Source organism: Schistocerca nitens, chromosome 7, assembly GCF_023898315.1.
Source record: "Schistocerca nitens isolate TAMUIC-IGC-003100 chromosome 7, iqSchNite1.1, whole genome shotgun sequence".
Lineage (NCBI taxonomy): Eukaryota > Metazoa > Arthropoda > Insecta > Orthoptera > Acrididae > Schistocerca > Schistocerca nitens.
Window position 1 is genome coordinate 1094780 of NC_064620.1, and position 19506 is coordinate 1114285.

General features: G+C 38.6%; 1 protein-coding gene across 1 annotated transcript in view; it reads right to left on the bottom strand.

The window, feature by feature from the left end:
- Window positions 1-2474: 2474 nt before the first annotated feature.
- Window positions 2475-19506, bottom strand: part of LOC126194723 (TATA-box-binding protein) — a 67778-nt gene continuing 50746 nt past the window's right edge. The window contains exons 2-6 of the mRNA XM_049932972.1: window positions 15851-15984; window positions 15529-15772; window positions 15266-15369; window positions 15089-15183; window positions 2475-2960 (exon numbers count right to left, since the gene is read on the bottom strand). Of these exons, the coding sequence (XP_049788929.1) occupies window positions 2884-2960; window positions 15089-15183; window positions 15266-15369; window positions 15529-15772; window positions 15851-15984 (654 nt within the window). The 3' untranslated portion in view covers window positions 2475-2883. The remainder of the gene's footprint in view (window positions 2961-15088; window positions 15184-15265; window positions 15370-15528; window positions 15773-15850; window positions 15985-19506) is intronic.

Genomic DNA, 19506 nt, shown 5'->3' on the forward strand with positions numbered 1-19506 from the left:
CCAGGTCCAAGCAGAGTCTGCACAAGAAAATCATCAGATAAAGAGGCAGAGGGGGAAAGGGATGGTACAAATATAAGCTTGCAGCATGGAAAGGAAGTAATGCTGGAAAGCATGTGGCCCCATGGTAGCCAAGCAAGTACTCGCAAAAGAATTGTCAGCCCCTGGAGGGGGGAATTGCTTACGTCTCCTTTTGTGAAGTATGAGGATTGGTGCCATTTCCAATCCTCTCACCCCTAATTTTATACGATTAGCTGTAGCAGAAACTTTCCAAATGTGGACCAGAAAGTTTCCACACTTCTGTTGCTATTCAGTCTCCTACAGATACTTCATGCTTTACAGTTTTTGGACTATCATTTTTATTTCTTCTAAAGTAAGCGGACTGGAATCTATTTTGATTTGCAGGTTGTTGGAATGCTAGTCTGTTTTTTGGGCTATTATTCTTATTTCGTCTAAAGTACACAGAATGGAATCATTTTGATTTTCAGGTTGTTGGAATGGTAGTCTTTTTTTTAGGTTTGCAATAGCGGAGAAGCTTTCTAAAGCAGTTAGCTTATCATGTACAGCTGTCTGTGTTATGTGCTCTGTCCCCACTTTATTATCCTAATCGCAAGGTTATTGGGAGTGTGGGGGGGGGGGGGGGGGTGATAAACTTACAGTTCCTTCTTGAATGTTTTCTAAAAGTATGTTGCAATGCAATTATTCTTTTAATGATTCTAGATGATTCTTTAATATTTTCTTGGGATTTCTTAGTATTTCTGTGTAAGATTTGGCAATTTGTTTGATAGTGTTGATAATTTTCCTAGATTTCATGTAAGAACTTTTTCTTCGCGCTTTGTTTCTGTTAGTGTGCGCTGTTTTCCAATATTTGTGTTTTACATATGATAAACTAGCCATAAACACTACTATGACTAAGAAAATTGAGCCACAATCTTCAAAATATATTCAGCTACCCTCATCTTGAGCTGAGAACAGAAATATTATCCCTGTGAGCCTAATCATTCCTTCCAATGTCCCGGTGGAGGACACAGGTGATAGACTTCTCTCAGGCTCTTATTATGTCATCAAAGACATGGCACCTGTGTGAGCACAATCTACCAACATTACTTTAACCAATGTACAGAATTCGACATCAGTACAGCCACAAACCAACTATATGATTGGTCACTGCCAAGAACCAACTAGACTTTCCCATTTCTGGGCATACTGCTCATAATAATTTGGCTGACATTAACAGCTACAACCCAACACACAGCATCTGTATCTTACCACCCATACTACATTCCGAAGTGGGTGATGTCCCTCCAACATATTCTTTTCCCTGTAACTCACACGGTATTGATCTCCTCTAGTCTCCATCCTCCACAGGCTCGTATCCCCATTCCTGTTCCCTCCTCTGCCCCCTCCCTCCCCAAGTTCACACTCCACAATTTCTTTTATGTTCCACACTGGCTCATTTATTTCTTTGCCGTACAACATCAACATGTGTTCACTAGTGACTCCTGTAACACACATTCATTCATAGTCTTGAAATTCATATCTAACAGTCAGTCTCCAACCACTGTCACAGCTTAATGAGCTATACTCATGTCCTGCTTGAACTTTGTACCGCTTGCCATCACAGCGCGCGCGCAGACACACACACACACACACACACACACACACACACACACAATAATTGTGAATGTGTAGTTGTTACTGTTATTCACAAAGTTGTGATCCCATTGTGAGCATGGCAAATTTCCCTGTGTCTGGAATGAGTAGTCTAGATTTGTAAACAGCACCAGAAACTGCAAAATGATTTAAAGTGCAACTGAAACAACTGTGGTATCAGTTCTAGAAGTAAACAACAAAACTACTTCAGCAGCATCAACCATTGCACTGACACCAAATGTGATAGTAAGGTGCTGCAACTCTGTACAGATAAGAGCAGCAGTTGAAGTCATTGCACCCATAACTGTACAATGTCCATGACAAACTATCTTCATCCTCTCAAACTCTACTGAACCTACACAATATTGAAAGTGGTAGGCTAAATGTTAAACCAGCTATCAATCACCAGCCTATAAGTTAGTCCCATGTTTAAAACAATGCACATCTGCACTGTCCAAGCAAGTCAGCAATGCCTCCTTGCAGCAGCACTGCAAGTGCAATGGACTAGATTTATATTTTTTCTGTTAATCTCTTTAAATTTGTACTACACAATTTTACTCCCTTCTTCACCCCAAAAACAGATTTTTGTGTTTGTTGTCTATGTATGTTATCTATGCATAAGTACAAAGTCCAAAACACAACATACAACATCAGCATAGTTTGCTTTTTAGTCTTATTCAACACTAGAAGATTTACAATCACAACTTTTTAAGCATGATCAATATGAAAAAGTGATTTTTCAACTGAAAACATAAAGACAACTCTCACTCAAAAGAGTTACAGCACTTTCTTAAAAATATACCAGAAAGTAAGACAAGCCGATTAAATAAAAAGTTTATTGCTGTCTTATGGTGAAAGGATGCAATCCAGTAAAGTGTTCACAACAGCTGACCATGATATAATACAATTCAATTAGAGGCACAGACATGAGTCACCATTCCTAAATTAATATGTTCAATACAAAATCACTTGGGTGAGGACATTCTGAATACTTTATACATAACGGCACCCATATGTCTTCAAGCACTTGCAGAGCCGCCCCACATACAAATGTAGTCAATAAATTTTACAACTCCATGGGAGTTACACATTAAGCTGCTATAATAGCAGTAGGGTACACATTAATTTACAGTAATTACAAATTTATTCTGTCCTTCGAGTTTCCTGTTTGTCTTGCTCTCTCCCCTTGAGAGGAATGCCAGGCATCTCTGGATAGTAGAAGGAAAATAACTGTCATTGCTTCTTGAAACTTTTCAGTATTGGATAAATGTTATCAAAAGCTTCATATATTTCTTGCCGTATCTTTGCACCTGAAAAATGGATGAACATTATTTTAAGTCTGTTAAATGTCAAATTAACTAACATGTATTTCACAAGACAGTGATATGGATGTATGAGCGAGCATTGTAGCTGACTACACAATACAAACCTAGTGTCCTGATTTTAGTAACAATAAGTTAAGAAAATGAAACATGCCTTGTAATACTCCCTGAAATGGAGAATAAACTTAAAAGAGTCACAAACAGCAGGGGTGGGGGGTGGGGGTGGGGGGGGGGGCGGCACAGTATAAACTATAAGTGAGGGTAGCAAGAAAATAACAAAAACAATCAGGTGAGCACCTATGTTGCAATATACATAACAACAAACTAGCACCGATGTTAAAATATGCATCAGAAACTGAGAAAGTTAAACAGACCATCAAGATCGCCATGGAATGAAGATCCATCATAACTATAATGGTATTCTGATTTGCATTCGCCAAAGCCAATACAAATCTATGTGAGGATTTCGAGATCAAATCTGCCAAAGATAAGTACAGTGAAGGCATTGTAAAAACCAAGAAAATGCTAAAACAAACATGAAAAAAATCTAGAATGAAGACGGACAAAACAAAAAGTGAATACAAATACAAATTGTTGCTGCTTTGTTCTGGTCATTGTGTAAGAAAGAAGTAAAGAAAATAAAACTGTGATTTTGGGGGTCTTGGATTAAATTAGAGAATACAAACAATAAATTCCACAAAAAAGTAATTATATAATTATATTGTCTGACCAAATATAGTTCAGTTTAAGAATAAATACAGTATTGTAGTTGTGCATAAAAATGGGATACATTAATGTCAATCATTTAAGGTGAACTGGTTGTTTAGTATAACACTATGGACAGTTCACTGCTCATTGTATGAAAAAACTGTTGGGAGGTGAACAGGCATAAGACAAAATAATTACACCAGGATAGAAGCAGGAGAGGTCTTTCGAGAAATCTCAAGACTACAGTTAGTTATTAGTTAATTAAGATTGTAGCTAGTAAGGGTGGATGGGAAATAGCTATAAGGTAGTAATGGGAAGCTACCTCAAACAAAGATAAAATACAGATTTCTCTTATCATAGTTATCACTTATATATGGATAATTTTACACACACACACAGTTTGACTTGTTTTAGAATTCAAGACAACAGTCTTAATCAGCAATAAATAATAAACGAATACAACTACAGACCTACTATTATTTACCTTCCATCCACAATTATCTATTGTGATAATACTTTTAGAACACACCCTACTTGCCTTATATAAAAAGCTCAGACAATAAACTCTTTATCAATGATTCCTTCAAAATTCAAATGGCATCACGAACATCCAAAAGAAAAATATACAAGAAAAGGGGGGTGGAAAAATATGTGTATATCCTGGAGAGGAAGACGGGTGAGAGAGGGAAGGAGGTGGGGGGGGGGGAGGGAGGGAGGGAGGGAGGGAGGGAGGGGGGAGAGAGAGGGGGGGCAGGGGGGAGGGAGAGGGAGGGAGAGAGAGAGAAAGAGAGAGAGGGGGGAGGGGGGGAGGGAGGGGGGGAGAGAGAGAGAGAGAGAGAGAGAGAGAGAGAGAGAGAGACCTTATATAATCATACCAAGTTTTGTAATATTTTCTCATTGAAATTCTAAAGATGAGTTCCCTCCAGTTTCCAAGCAACATAATACTCAACATTCACATCTATATCTTTAATTTGTAAATGATTACACGGGGGGTGGTTTGAAAAGTTCTCGGAATCACCATGAGAGGTCAGCACTAGCACAACTAGTTCTTCATGTGATATTCATTGGACTGTTGCCTGTAAACACGTGCCATGTCAGTGCTCTTGGAAGAGAGCTGTGGCGGTGATGTGGCTCTGTTGTTCCTGTGTAGGGATATGAGAAGATGGGCGGGGGGCGGGGGGATAGAGATTTGAGCAGAGCTTAAGTACTTAGTAAAGAAAGGTATGAAAGCAAAGGACATACATGCCAATTTCCAGAATACAATGGGGACTCTGCTCCTTCATATCTTCATATTCAACTGTTGGAAGTGGACAAATGAATTTAAATTTGGTTGGGAGAGCGTAGATGGTGATCCGTGCAGTGATCAGATGTGTCACTATTCCAGAAATCAATGCAAAAGTGCACAAAATGTTCAAGGAGAATCTGTAGTGCCTTGAGAATTTCCACTCAAATTCTAGAAACCCTCGGCTTTCCACAGTCTCGAATGCCCGATATTTTACATACGAGAGTGAGAGATGGAAATGTGTCTACTGCGCCACAGTTTATGTGTGTGCAGGACGGCCGTGTGTTACGAGAAGACTCAAGTTGTGGCGGTCTATTGGCGCTGACAAGTGGTGGCCACGCACACCTTGGAAGCTGTATGTCCAGTACAAGGAGTAATCAAGGGTTTCTCTTCGGCAGTAGAATAGTAGTGATTGTTGGGAACAAATGAAATATGTTTTGTCTAGAGACTCATACATACTCTGTTGTCTGACTTGCTAGGAGCAAGAACTGTTTTGACAAGGGTTATTAAAAGCAACAGAGACCGTAATGATATATGTTAAGTATATATGACGGTAGTATCTGTTCCCGAAAGAACAGTTACCGTGGATGACCATGCAGCTTTGCTAGAAATGAAATGATAATTAAATTGACACCCTAGCTGCAAACAGGCATTGATGTACTTCATTGGGGACATGTTGAAAATGTGTGCCCCAACTGGAACTCGAACCCGGGATCTCCTGCTTACATGGCAGACGCTCTATCCATCTGAGCCACAGCGGACACAGAGGATCGTGCGTCTGCAGGGACTTATCCCTTGCACGCTCCCCGTGAGATCCACATTCCCAACATGTACACACCACTACATTCGTAGTGCGCCTAATAGATGTTTGCCCATCATACTCATTACTCGTGGCAGATTAATCTACCAAGTCCCGTACGAGTTCGGGCATAGCGTGTGCGTTCGCACAAGAAGGTCAATGGCCAGGAAGCCATATTTTAACTATATATGACGGTAGTATCTGTTCCCGAAAGAACAGTTACCGTAGATGACCATGCAGTTTTGCTAGAAATGAAATGATAATTAAATGGACACCCTAGCTGCAAACAGGCGTTGATGTACTTCATTGGGGACATGTTGAAAATGTGTGCAAGGGATAAGTCCCTGCAGACGCACTATCCTCTGTGCCCGCGGTGGCTCAGATGGATAGAGCGTCTGCCATGTAAGCAGGATATCCCGGGTTCGAGTCCCGGTCGGGGCACACATTTTCAACATGTCCCCAATGAAGTACATCAACGCCTGTTTGCAGCTAGGGTGTCCATTTAATTATCATTTCATATATGTTAAGTACTAACGTTTTCCAGACGTGGTTAATTTACTGTAGTGCCTTGAGAATTTCGGAGTAAATTATAGAGACACTCGTATTTCGACCATCTCGAACACATGTTATTTTAGAAATAAGTGTTGTAAACTATGTCTACTGCCCCACAATTATGTGTGTACAGGACGGATGTGTATCGGACAGACGATCGGCGCGAGCAGGTAGTCACTGAGCCTGCCTAAGAAGTTATACGTCCTGCCCACAGAGTAAATGCATCGTACTCTGTGAGATATAAAACACCATTGGTGTGAACATTTGAAGGTTACTCTCGTAAAGCACAGAGTTGTCATGTTAAACTTTGAGATATTTCTGAATGTATTAATTGAAAAAGTAATTAATTGTTTCCAACGTTAAGTAGACGTATGGGAACTTACTAAACATTAATATTCATATGTCAAAGGATCGAGAGACTCTCAGTGTGTATAGTTGCTTTGTCCACTTGAAGTGTACAATAGCTGTTGCATAATTGATCCATTAACTGCTAAAGTAAATCGTCACGTCAAAACCGCCAGCGCGACCAAAGTGAGCAGGACACGAAAAGGGGGATTTTTTTTTTTAAAGAAGACTGAGATAAGAAAAAGTTGAGAGTTGCCATAGCAACACATAATAATGAGACGAATATACTGGTCTGCAAGATCCGATCAAGAAGATTTGGTTGGGGGGAGGAAAAAATCCCACAAACGCCGACGCAGTACCCAGCCAAAGCCGACGCAGTAACACGCCACCGTTGCTGGTTGCTGTTTGAGTTGCCGACTTCACGCCCACTGACACCGACACCACAACCAATGTGTGACGCTGCCAGCACCCATGAGGTTCACTGGTGCTGTTTCTACACCTCAAGCTCAAGATAATAACCATTTGAATGTAAACTAGGGTGGTCATTATTTACAGAGGTTTTTTTTTTTTTTTTTTTTTTTTTTTTTTTTTTTTTTTTGCCCCCCCATGAGATCGTGAAAGGTTAGGACTATGAACAAGGAACAACAACCTACAGAAACTACAGGATCAGCCATGGCCATGACGGTGAACAAAGACATGCCAGGTTTGTCTGAAGTAATAAACTTAATCAAAGCTCAGAGTATTCAATTAAATGCTATAAATGCTCAGAATGCTTCGTTAAATGAAAAACTCGAAGCACAGGGTGAAGCTTTAAATTCTAAATTTGAGGTGTTAAATGATAAACTGGAAAATTTATGAGTAGAATTAAAGAACGAATTAAGTAATTCTTTAACAGTACAAATGAATCAAATGTTTATGGACTTTAACCAAAGACAGGAGGAGCAATTACAAAATTTGACCACGAAACTAGAATTTGACATTGAAGACAAGTGTAGTAGTGTAGAGAATATTGATTAAGCAATTGAAAATTCCAAGTGTTAATGTATGAGCTGTCAATTCACGAATAAACAATGTAGAACAAAATTTTAAAGAAAAATTAGCCAACTTTGAGATTATAAATGTAAGTAGTCTGGAGGAAAAATTTGAGATAATTATAGGTCAAGAAATTACCGAGAGTATAATCTTCGGAAACATTTCAATTGTTGCTTTTTCCAATCCTAATGATGCTAACAAGGTTATAGATGATATTGCAAAGAATTCAAACTTGTCCAGGACAGATTAGAACATCGAATAACTTTACTTAATGTTGTGTTTCCTAGTAAAATGGTAACTGTTTCGTTGTGGAGAGACTTTCACACGAAATTTAACGAAAGTATTGGTCTGTAGGTAATCAAGTGAGGTTAATTTCAGATCCATGGGATCCAGGTGGAGTCACATCTGTACCCCAGGGATGTTAACATTCTGTGTTAACGGGCGGAGTGACGATCGTCGGTTCTTGAGTTGGGTTCGCTGTTACTTCCACATTAGTTTTCCTACACTGAATTCCCTTCAAATCTTCGACTATTCTGTAATCTATTTACAACCTCTTAAACTATCCTATCATATTAGTATTTAAGTGAGCGATTATGACTGCACAGTTATGACTAATTTAAGGAGTCACTGTAAACAGTGACTTCTAAGCATGAGGTAAAACTAACAGGATAATGATATCTAGATGACATAAAGTGAACAGGGTATTTTATGTGCATATAAAATATAATATGAGGTGAATAATGAAATAACTATGTTATCGAAGTGTATAATTTTCTATTTTTATGGAAGATTTATACCTTTTATGAGATGTAATGCAGAGGGCAGGGTTTATATTGATTTTGAAAAGGGTGGGTAGTGTAGGTACAAACATGACTAACACTACACATACACACCACATCTTTCACACAACCCACGCAGACAAGTGTGACTGATTCTTCACCATTTGCCATTCCATAGGGTTTGGTGAGATCTTTCTTTGGGAGCTTCAAAGGTGAAGGTGAGAATGTCCGTTCTGCAGGAGACATTTAACATCGTACCTCCTCCGGCTTCTCACTCAAGTACCAGCAAAGTGGGGATCCTTGGGAAGGAGGGGTGGGGGGGGGGGTGGGGGGGTGGGAAGGGTTTCCTGTTTTTGGGGCTATCTTCTTTCTCTTCTTCAATCTTAGCAACCATTTCTACTTTTTCCTTTCTTAATTTTCTTTTGAGTACCAATCTATCTTTCCCTCCGTCCATATGCTTACACTTCTATTGCTGAAGTCCTTCTCAATTTCTGTGGTTTTCTATAACCTTCAACTTATTTTACATAAGCTGGCCGAAGAATCAGGCTACACAACTACCCATAAGCATACACACAGTGAAACACAAAGACACAAACAGAAAGAGTACAGTTTAAGATGATGTAAGAACCGTCGTGTGTTGGAGGAGGAAAATTGTGCACATAGTGATAGGTATGCGCACATGGTTATGTAAGTTGATTGTTCCGCATTACATAAAGGTATGTATGTACAGAAGAGTGTTCATGGTCATGTACAGAGATATTTATATAGGTAAGAACAGAGTATTCATGGTTATGACAGTATTACATCATAGTAGGTGTATGTTGGAGGAGGAGGAACATCTGGTGTGTGTGTGTGTGTGTGTGTGTGTGTGTGTGTGTGTGTGTGTGTGTGTGTGTGTGTGTCTATTGGAAACTGAGGACTGGAAGAGAAATGAAGGGCTCAAGAAAGGGTTAAAGGAAGTATTGTGAAGTGAGTGTGAGGGGTAAAATAGGATATTAATTTTTCCGGGTAGTTTAGAATCACAGTGTACATAGATAGGTATACTAGGGCAATGGACTATGGACTGTAAAGCCTACTCAGGAAGGATAAGGAGGGCGCACTCAGAATTGATTGGATGGAAAAGGGCAGGTAGGCAGACACAAGGAAGGAAGAAAGGAAAAGGGCAGTATCGTGACAAAAGTCACACATTTTGTAGAGATTATTCTGGTAAGTTTGAATTCTCGTTCCCACTCGCAGTGTTATGTTTGTGTGAAGTTACATGTGTTGAAAAGAACACCTTTATTTACCCAGGGTTCCTCCAGATTGTAATAAGTAATGAATAAATCCATACTTAGAGAAAGTAGTACGCGAAGTAAGAGCAAATAACAGCACACACTTGGGTGATGCACACTCAGAATTTACGATTGGAAAGGGAACAGAAAGATCCTTGCCCTTACAAAATTTAAATTAACCAAAAGGTCCATGATGTATTATGTACACAATTGTTAACAGGAAAACTGTTGGAACCATAAAGTAATGTTATGTAAATATGACACTGATGTACATAATGAACATGCATAAAATATCGTGTGTTTGAGCTAAGGAGGGGGATATGTAGAGCCTCGAGAATTTTGGAGTAAATTCTAGAGACACTCGTATTTCCACCGTTTCGAACACACGTTATTTTAGAGATAAGTGCGGTAAAGTAGGACTATGTCTACTGCCCCACAATTATGTGTGTACAGGATGGACGTGTATCGGACTGACGATCAGCGCGAGCAGGTAGTCATCGAGCCTGCCTAAGAAGTTACACGTCCCGCCCAAGGAGTAAGCACATCGTACTCTGTGAGATATAAAATATTATTAGTGTTAACATTTGAATGTTGTTGAAAGAAAAGAAGATACTTTTATTAATTCATTCTCTCATTTACTGCTGTGAAGTCGAGACAGTTGTCTTGTTAACCTTGGAGAGATTTATAGACGGTACGTATAGAAAGATGATTGTAATAGCTTCTGTCAGACCGGAAGGTGGCAAGCTTATGGGAAATGTTTAGTGTATGAAAACTGTTGCGTGTTATGAAATACAGTGAGACTGAATTAAAAGTATTCTCGAGTGTACCGAGTTATTAAAAGTACAGAAAATTCCTCCAGAGTACCATCTATTCTTTTGGAGAAGAAGCTGGGCAGAATATCGCAACCGACTATCCTGAAAGAAGATCGGTGAAGTAACTCCAAGTAAGTTCGACAGCCAAGGGGGAGTGTGAGTCTTGCACACCAGTACTACATAGCCACTCTTAATCACAGGAAACCGCCAGATTATGAGACTTGAAAGCGCACGCGAAACTTGTGTGGTTATTTTATTGTGGAGAAGAAAATATAGCAAAGTTGATGCGAAAGTATTCTGAGAGTAAGAAATCATTTCAAAAGTAGAGAAGTAGTTCAGTATCATTTCCCTAACCAGCATGAAATCTTCGGAGAAGAAGCACTGTGAAGATTGACACAGCCGCCTGTCCTGACAAGAAGATCGGCTACACACAGTACGTAAATCACCTACGAGAGATGTGAGAGGCTCGCACCCCACTACCATACAGTCTCTGGATGTCAGGAAAACGTTAGAGATTGCAGATTGAAAGTGCGTGAAATTGCTCATGCTTGCCAGATGTAATCTGAAAGGGTGTGTCACATTTCAACTGAAGAATTAGAAATGAAAAAATTATCTGCAAAATGGGTGCTACGACTCTTGACGCTGGATCAAAAATGCATGAGACCGGACATATCGGGACAATGTTTGGCAGATTTTAGGAGAAACAAACAATTTTTTTTACGCTGGTTTGTGACAACAGATGAAACTTGGGCGCACTACTATACCCCATAGACAAAACAACAGTCAAAGTAGTGAAAACATACTGATTCTCTGATGCCACCAAAGAAAGCAAAAACAATTCCTTTGGCGGGAAAAAGTCATGGCATCAGTGTTCTGGGATGTGAAGGGCATTCTGTTTGTAGATTGTCTCCCCACTGGGAAAGAATTACTGGAGAATACCATGCTAACCTCCTGGACAAATAGCAAAAACATATATGCGTAAATAGGCCAGGTTAACAAGGAAGAAAGTCATCTTTCATCAAGACAATGCGTATCCGCATACATGTGCCACTGCCACGACTAAATTACACAAACTAAAGTATGAATTGTTGCCACACGCGCCTTATTCATCTGATATGGCTGTGTCAGACTTCCACTCTTTCCAAAACTGAATATTTTTCTTGGTGGACAGAGATTCACTTCAAACGAAGAAGTGATAGCCGGAGTTGACAACTATTTTGCAGGCCTGGAGGAAACTCATGTTCGAGATGGGCTCAAGGCGCTGGAACATCGTCGGACCAAGTGCATTAATCTGCAAAGAGACTACATTGGAAAAAAAAATTATATATATATATATATATATATATATATATATATATATATATATATAGAGGGAAACATTCCACGCAGGAAAAATATATCTAAAAACAAAGATGATGTGACTTACCATACGAAAGCGCTGGCAGTTCGATAGACACACAAACAAACACAATCATACACACAAAATTCTAGCTTTCGCAACCAACGGTTGCTTCATCAGGAAAGAGGGGAAGGAGAGGGAAAGACGAAAGGATGTGGGTTTTAAGGGAGAGGGTTAGGAGTCATTCCAATCCCGGGAGCGGAAAGACTTACCTTAGGGGGAAAAAAGGACTTTTTCCCCCTAAGGTAAGTCTTTCCGCTCCCGGGATTGGAATGACTCCTAACCCTCTCCCTTAAAACCCACATCCTTTCGTCTTTCCCTCTCCTTCCCCTCTTTCCTGATGAGGCAACAGTTTGTTGCGAAAGCTTGAATTTTGTGTGTATATTTGTGTTTGTTTGTGTGTCTATCGACCTGCCAGCGCTTTTGTTTGGTAAGTCTCATCATCTTTATATATATATATATATATATATATATATATATATATATATATATATATATATATATATATATAACAGAAGGAAACATTCCATGTGGAAAAATATATCTAAAAAGAAAGATGATGAGACTTACCAAACAAAAGCGCTGGCAGGTCGATAGACACACAAACAAACACAAATATATAGCTATATATATACCTGTCCTTTTTTCCCCCTAAGGTAAGTCTTTCTGCTCCCGGGATTGGAATGACTCCTTACCCTCTCCCTTAAAACCCACATCCTTTCGTCTTTCCCTCTCCTTCCCTCTTTCCTGATGAGGCAACAGTTTGTTGCGAAAGCTTGAATTTTGTGTGTATATTTGTGTTTGTTTGTGTGTCTATTGACCTGCCAGCGCTTTTGTATAAAAAAAAACAAAGATGATGTGACTTACCAAATGAAAGTGCTGGCAGGTCGACAGACACACAAACGAACACAAACATACACACAAAATTCAAGCTTTCGCAACAAACTGTTGCCTCATCAGGAAGGAGGGAAGGAGAGGGAAAGACGAAAGGATGTGGGTTTTAAGGGAGAGGGTAAGGAGTCATTCCAATCCCAGGAGCGGAAAGACTTACCTTAGGGGGAAAAAAGGACGGGTATACACTCGCACACATATATCCATCCACACATATACAGACACAAGCAGACATATTCATTCAGTTCAAGGTTAGTGTGTTGGAAAAATACTTTCCACTCTGCACATATTGTTATTAATCTAATGACATATTCACTAGCTCTTGAAGATAAGTCCTTAATTGAAGAATATTTCCTCTGAAGCCAGTTTTTGAAATTTGCAAAGTAGATTTTTCTGGACATACGACAGTTTTCTTTGAACTGCCATCAGTTAAGATTTTTCAGTGTTTTTGTTACTCTCTGTAAGCATTTATACCATCTGACTTACTTTGTACATTCCCCAAGCTTGAAGTTCCATATGCTTCAAATGAACAACATTCTAGTATGTGCCATACAAATGTTTTAAGCAATCTTTTTCACTGAAAAAAGTGTAGTTTTCCAGTATCTTGTCAGTAAATTAAAGCCTTTCATTTGTTTAACCTGCAGAAGAGCCTATGACATTGTTATACTTTACATCCACATATTCTGTTACTCCCAAGTAACAGGAGTACTCCGATTGTGATTCCTTAATGCTGTAATGAAAGATCACAAATTTTTATGTTTTGTGAAGTGGGCAACTATACACTTCATTCCTGAAGGTGCTTGTTTTCAATAAAGTGGCTGGTGTGACAGGTCAGAGACAACTTGTGTACATACATACTTACATATATCTAAAAACAAAGATGATGTGACTTACCAAATGAAAGTGCTGGCAGGTCGACAGACACACAAACGAACACAAACATACACACAAAATTCAATCTTTCGCAACAAACTGTTGCCTCATCAGGAAAGAGGGAAGGAGAGGGAAAGACGAAAGGATATGGGTTTTAAGGGAGAAGGTAAGGAGTCATTCCAATCCCGGGAGCGGAAAGACTTACCTTAGGGGGAAAAAAAGGACGGGTATACACTCGCGCACACACACACATATCCATCCACACGTATACAGACACAAGCAGAAATCTCACAAGCAGACATATTATAACCATATCATTAATTTGAACCCAACAATTACGTTTGTTATTGTCGCTGTTGAATTTTGAAATCTTTCCTGTCGTCTTATTTTCTCTTTATTTTCTCTTTCTGTTTTTTCCAGTAATCTCACTTTGTATTCACCTTCCGCTTTTCACCGTAATCTACTATACAATTTTATCCCGCCTATATATACTCAATAATACGTAACCCACTTCCAAACCATAACCAAAAAAATTTTATTTTCCGCTTTCAACACTACCGCTGCTATAAAATCCACCGTTTCTAGTTCAATAACAGCTGCTTTCACGTATTAAACAACCATTTCGGCCAGTTCCAATAACTTTCACTTTATTTCCACTTCCGTTTTTCGCACATCACTGATCATTTTAGCTGCTCCCCATAGGTTTTTAACGTCATTATTTCTTCGTCAGACAATTTTTAGCCCCATTTTCGTAATCTTTCACCACAACACCACTCCTTTTAATACGTTTTTTCGAAATTTTCGGTCTTTAAATATGTCTGCTTGTGAGATGTCTGCTTGTGTCTGTATATGTGTGGATGGATATGTGTGGATGGATATGTGTGTGTGTGTGCGAGTGTATACCCGTCCTTTTTTCCCCCTAAGGTAAGTCTTTCCGCTCCCGGGATTGGAATGACTCCTTACCTTCTCCCTTAAAACCCATATCCTTTCGTCTTTCCCTCTCCTACCCTCTTTCCTGATGAGGCAACAGTTTGTTGCGAAAGATTGAATTTTGTGTGTATGTTTGTGTTCGTTTGTGTGTCTGTCGACCTGCCAGCACTTTCATTTGGTAAGTCACATCATCTTTGTTTTTAGATATATTTTTCCTACGTGGAATGTTTCCCTCTATTTTATACATACTTACATACATACATACAATAACCCTTGTCCTGAAAATGTATTCCTGATGTGACAATGCTTCCAATGCATAATTTTAAGTGCCCTCAGGCTACGGCTCAGCAGCAGGACATAAAATGTAAGTAAATTTGAATAGACAATCTTACTGAAACATATAGCAATAAAGACAATTAGGTTGGTTTTATATTCACTATTACCTGTCAGAACAACCTTTCCAGACACAAAGATGAGGAGGACAATTCTTGGTTTGACCATTCGATATATTAGTCCCGGAAAAAGCTCTGGCTCATAGCTGAAACACACAATAAAGCAAATGTTATTCCCAAAGGAATTTAATATATCTATTTAACCTTCCATAATATTACACATCGTACCTGCTGAACTGCCCATGCGTTAAAACTAAACCTTCAAGCCTGATGGGAAACTTAACATCACAACTTCCCACCATATTTTGAATTTTAAAATCCAAAAATTTGGCCTGCAACACAATATTTCCTTAAGGATCAGTAAATATCCACCTCATTAATGAGAAAATAATTCCTACTACATGCTAGGCATCTTATAATTGTGACAATGATGGTGATTAAACAGTACTACTACTACTAATCATAGTAATAAAAAGAATAATATTACGCACTGAAAACCCAAGCTTCTGGATGATACGTGCATACTTTCTTGCTGCCAGTCTTGAATCATCTTCACTCTTTGCACCAGTGCATACCATTTTTCCAGAACTAAATATTAAAGCAGTGGTCCTTGGTTCACGAATTCTCATGATTACTGCAGCAAAGCGTTTGGGGTTGTATTCAGCATTTCGTGCATGCAGTGCAATCTTTTTAAGGTCCAGTTTGCAACCAAGATTTACTGTCGATACAATATTCCTGAAATTAGTTCAATATTACTCCTCGAGTAGAGTATAACTGTCACAATCCACTGCACATAACTAACGTGCTACTTACTGAAGCTGTGGGACAATTCCAGGATCAGCAGAAGCAGGGGTCATTGGTGTCATTGGACCAGGAGTAGCAGGCCCAAGACTAGCTGGTGGTGCAATCTGGCTTGATGGTGCAACCATTGGCGACATGAGATTTTGCTGAAAAATGAATAATGGTTGTCATACCTAATGTGTCAACTAAGGAAAGACAACAAAGGATGATTGGTTCATGCAAAAATGAAATAATTAGAAATAGAAGTTGGAACATCACAGTTTCACAGGAATTTTTCTCACTATTATGGGCAATTGGTATATACGTGAGGGGGGGGGGGGGAAACACCCTCCGAAAATAGCATAAATGCAACTACCACAACTAACAGAACTGTAAAGATGAGAAACAAGTTAAAACTGTCTCAGCATACTCAGCTGACAAGGAATAAGTGCCAAAAATATTATACACTTACATGATACTCCCCTTCCTGTTAATATTGATGATATAATCTATTCATTGTTTTTGCCATCATTGCAGTAAAATTTAAGTTTCTCTAACAGCATTCTTTAATTTGCACTGTCAAAGCCTTTAACAGAGCACAAAAATTTTTGGCTGGTCATATGTAATTCTTGTGTTGCATAGTTGGAGCAATAGTAAATGGTATGTATGATAGAAGCGTCTTTATGACGCCCTAAACTGTGATTCGTTGTCTCATTTTTCCAAAATTGCCGGCATATTTACAATTTCATTACTTTAAGGCCTAATGTTCAATGTGAAATAACTGATTTTAAAAATTAGGTCTATTTCCATACTTCCACAAGGGTCTAATATTATAGAATATTTTACTCTGGAAAAATATGAAAATGTTGGGGTTATTGATGTGACTGGGCACAATCACTGAGTGAGAAACTGTGCTAAATATTTTGCTCAAAATGTAATAAAAAATCTGCAAGATTTGAATTAAAGTGGACCATACTACTCAACACCTGTTTTATTGGTTGATAATACAATCACATTATTTATAGTTTCAGGTAAGATTCATTCATATTATTTTTGCTCTTATGGACAGTGTTTGAACTCAAATATCTCATGATGACACAATTTTCACTTCTTTCCTTTCTTCCTTTTCTCTTCCCAAAATCTCTTCATCCTTTGACTATGCTCTTGTTTCCTTTGTTTCATCCATAATGCTCCTGTCTTCCTCTTCTCATTTACCATAAATTTTGCGTTCCTAATTTTGTTTCTGAATTCCTTTCTGTCTTTTATCATTTGTTTGTTGATCCCCAGCTGCCTTATGTCTTCCTCTATTTCATGATACCAATTTGTTTTAAGGCTTGAATGTTTTACTAGATCAAAGATTCTCTTCGTAAGTCTGGTGTTGTCCATTCTCTGTATGTGTCCGTAGAAATTTAGTCTGCATTTTCTGATCATGTCTGTGAGTCTGTCAGTGTGTTGGTATAACTCATTGGTAGGTCTTTTCATCCATATGCCATCATTGTGTGTTGGTCCGAATATTTTCCTGAGAATTTTGCTTTCTATTTTTTCTGTCTCTATAGTGCTTCTATTTTTTCTGTCTCTCTATTGCCTGATGCTCCAATTGTGGTCGTTTCTGATGCATATAGTGCTTCCGGTAATACAAGTGTTTTGTAGTGTCTAATTTTGGCCTATCTTGATATGCTTTTCTTATTATAATGTGACCATATGAGTTTGTATGCTTTCTGGAGTCTTTCTGTTCGTTCTATGTTGGATGCCTTGTTTGATCCTCCTATTTGTATGTATTCCCCTAAATATTTAAATTTTTCAACTCTTCCATACGTCATTTACATGATGTGTACATTGTTGGTTTGTCGTTCCATGTATTGAGTATTCTCATACGATATCCGTAGACCTGTTTTGGCAGCTATTTCATGTAGGTATTCCAGTGCTTCCTTTGCCTCCTGTGTGTTATTACTAAGTATGGCTATGTCATATGCAAATGCCAGACATTTTATGATTATTGTTTTTGTTTCACATGTTCTTCCTAGCTGTATTCCTTTAGCTTGTTCTTCCCATTGTTTGACAATTTTGTCTAAGACTATGTTAAACAGCATTGGTGAAAGCCCATCTCCTTGTCGGACGCCTGTGTGTATCTGGAAGGGTACCGAAATTTCTTCCATGAACTTAATCTTCGAGGTGGTGTCTGTGAGCATCTATTGTATAATTGCCCTGGCTTTTCTGTCGATGCGATATTCTTCCAGTATTTCAAAGAGCGTTTGTTGGTCTATGGAGTCTTATGCTTTTTTAAAGTCAACAAAGGTAACTACAGTGTTTCTCATCTATCTGACTGAAAGTCAGTGTTCTCAAGTTCAAGATCTGTTCTATGCCTGATCTCCCTCTTCTGAAGCCTGCCTGGTATTCCCCTATTTGCAGCTCTGCTTGTGGTTCTAGACTGTTTAATAACACCTTTGAGAGAATATTGTATGTCACTGGTACTAGAGAAATACCTCTGTAATTATTTGGATCTGACTTATCACCCTTTTTATGTAGGGGATGGATCGAAGCACATTTCCATTCCTCTGGCAACTTCTCTGTGACCCAAATTTCTGTGATAATCTTAAAAATTTGCTTGATGATGTTTTCATCTTGGAGCTTCCAGATCTTGGCAATAATACCATCTTCTCCTGCTGCTCTGTTATTTTTCATTTTTTGATGATTCTCTCTATCTTTTCTATTGTGGGTGGGTTAGAATCTGGGTTGGCTGCGGCCTTTTGGAAGGTTAATTTTTCTGTGGGTTTATTGCAATTCCAGGGTGTACCCCGGATTTTTCCGGGATTTCTCGGTTAAAATTACACTTTCTTCTGGGTGAAAACAAACTTTTTCCGTGTTAAATGACAGTATACTTTTCCTCGGAACTGTAAAACTTATAAATCCTTTGAACGGTTATGGCTTTATACACCGGCGTAGTACTTCTAGGCCCTTTAGAAAACCAAACCCAGTTAAAAAAAAAAAAAAAAAAAAAAAAAAAAAAAAAAAAAAAAAAAAAAAAAAAAAAAAAAAAACAGGTTTTGGAAAGATCTTTGATGTGCTGCAACATGTACGCTGCCTATTTTCGTTTTGCAAAAGTGTAAATTTAAATTGAAATCAAGATTGCAATCCGCTTTTGTAGCCAGTCACAGCTCGTGTCACGTGATCTCGCTAGCCGATGACAGCGGATATTCAAGCACAGGACACGCGATGTAGTCAATCAATAGCATTATCACTGTTAAATAGCGCGTACACACAAATAGGAAACGTTAATAGTTTAAATTAATATACATACTGTTCTACAAGAAAAGCAGAGCTTTCACATATAATCTTAGTCTCGAAGATTAATAAGCTGCAAGAGAAGCTAAGCTTTCACATATAATGCTGATCTTTTTTGTGCGTGTTACACTTTAAGATACATCCCACAAATGTGCCAGTAAAATTTTTTATAAAGACATAGATGTCGGATCTTCTGGGCTCGAAATTTTTCTAAATGATCGTACTCAAAGACTCGATTTTTAAATGAGAGTCAAACGCTCTGTGATTTAAGAAATTCATCGGTACATTCTCCCACATAGTTCATCTTACATAAAAGGAAATTTTCTTTGAAAGTAACGCTTTTCAAAGAACCATTCGCAATACTTTTCCCCCGACCTGTCAGAAATAGGTTCGTTTCAGTAGTTGCC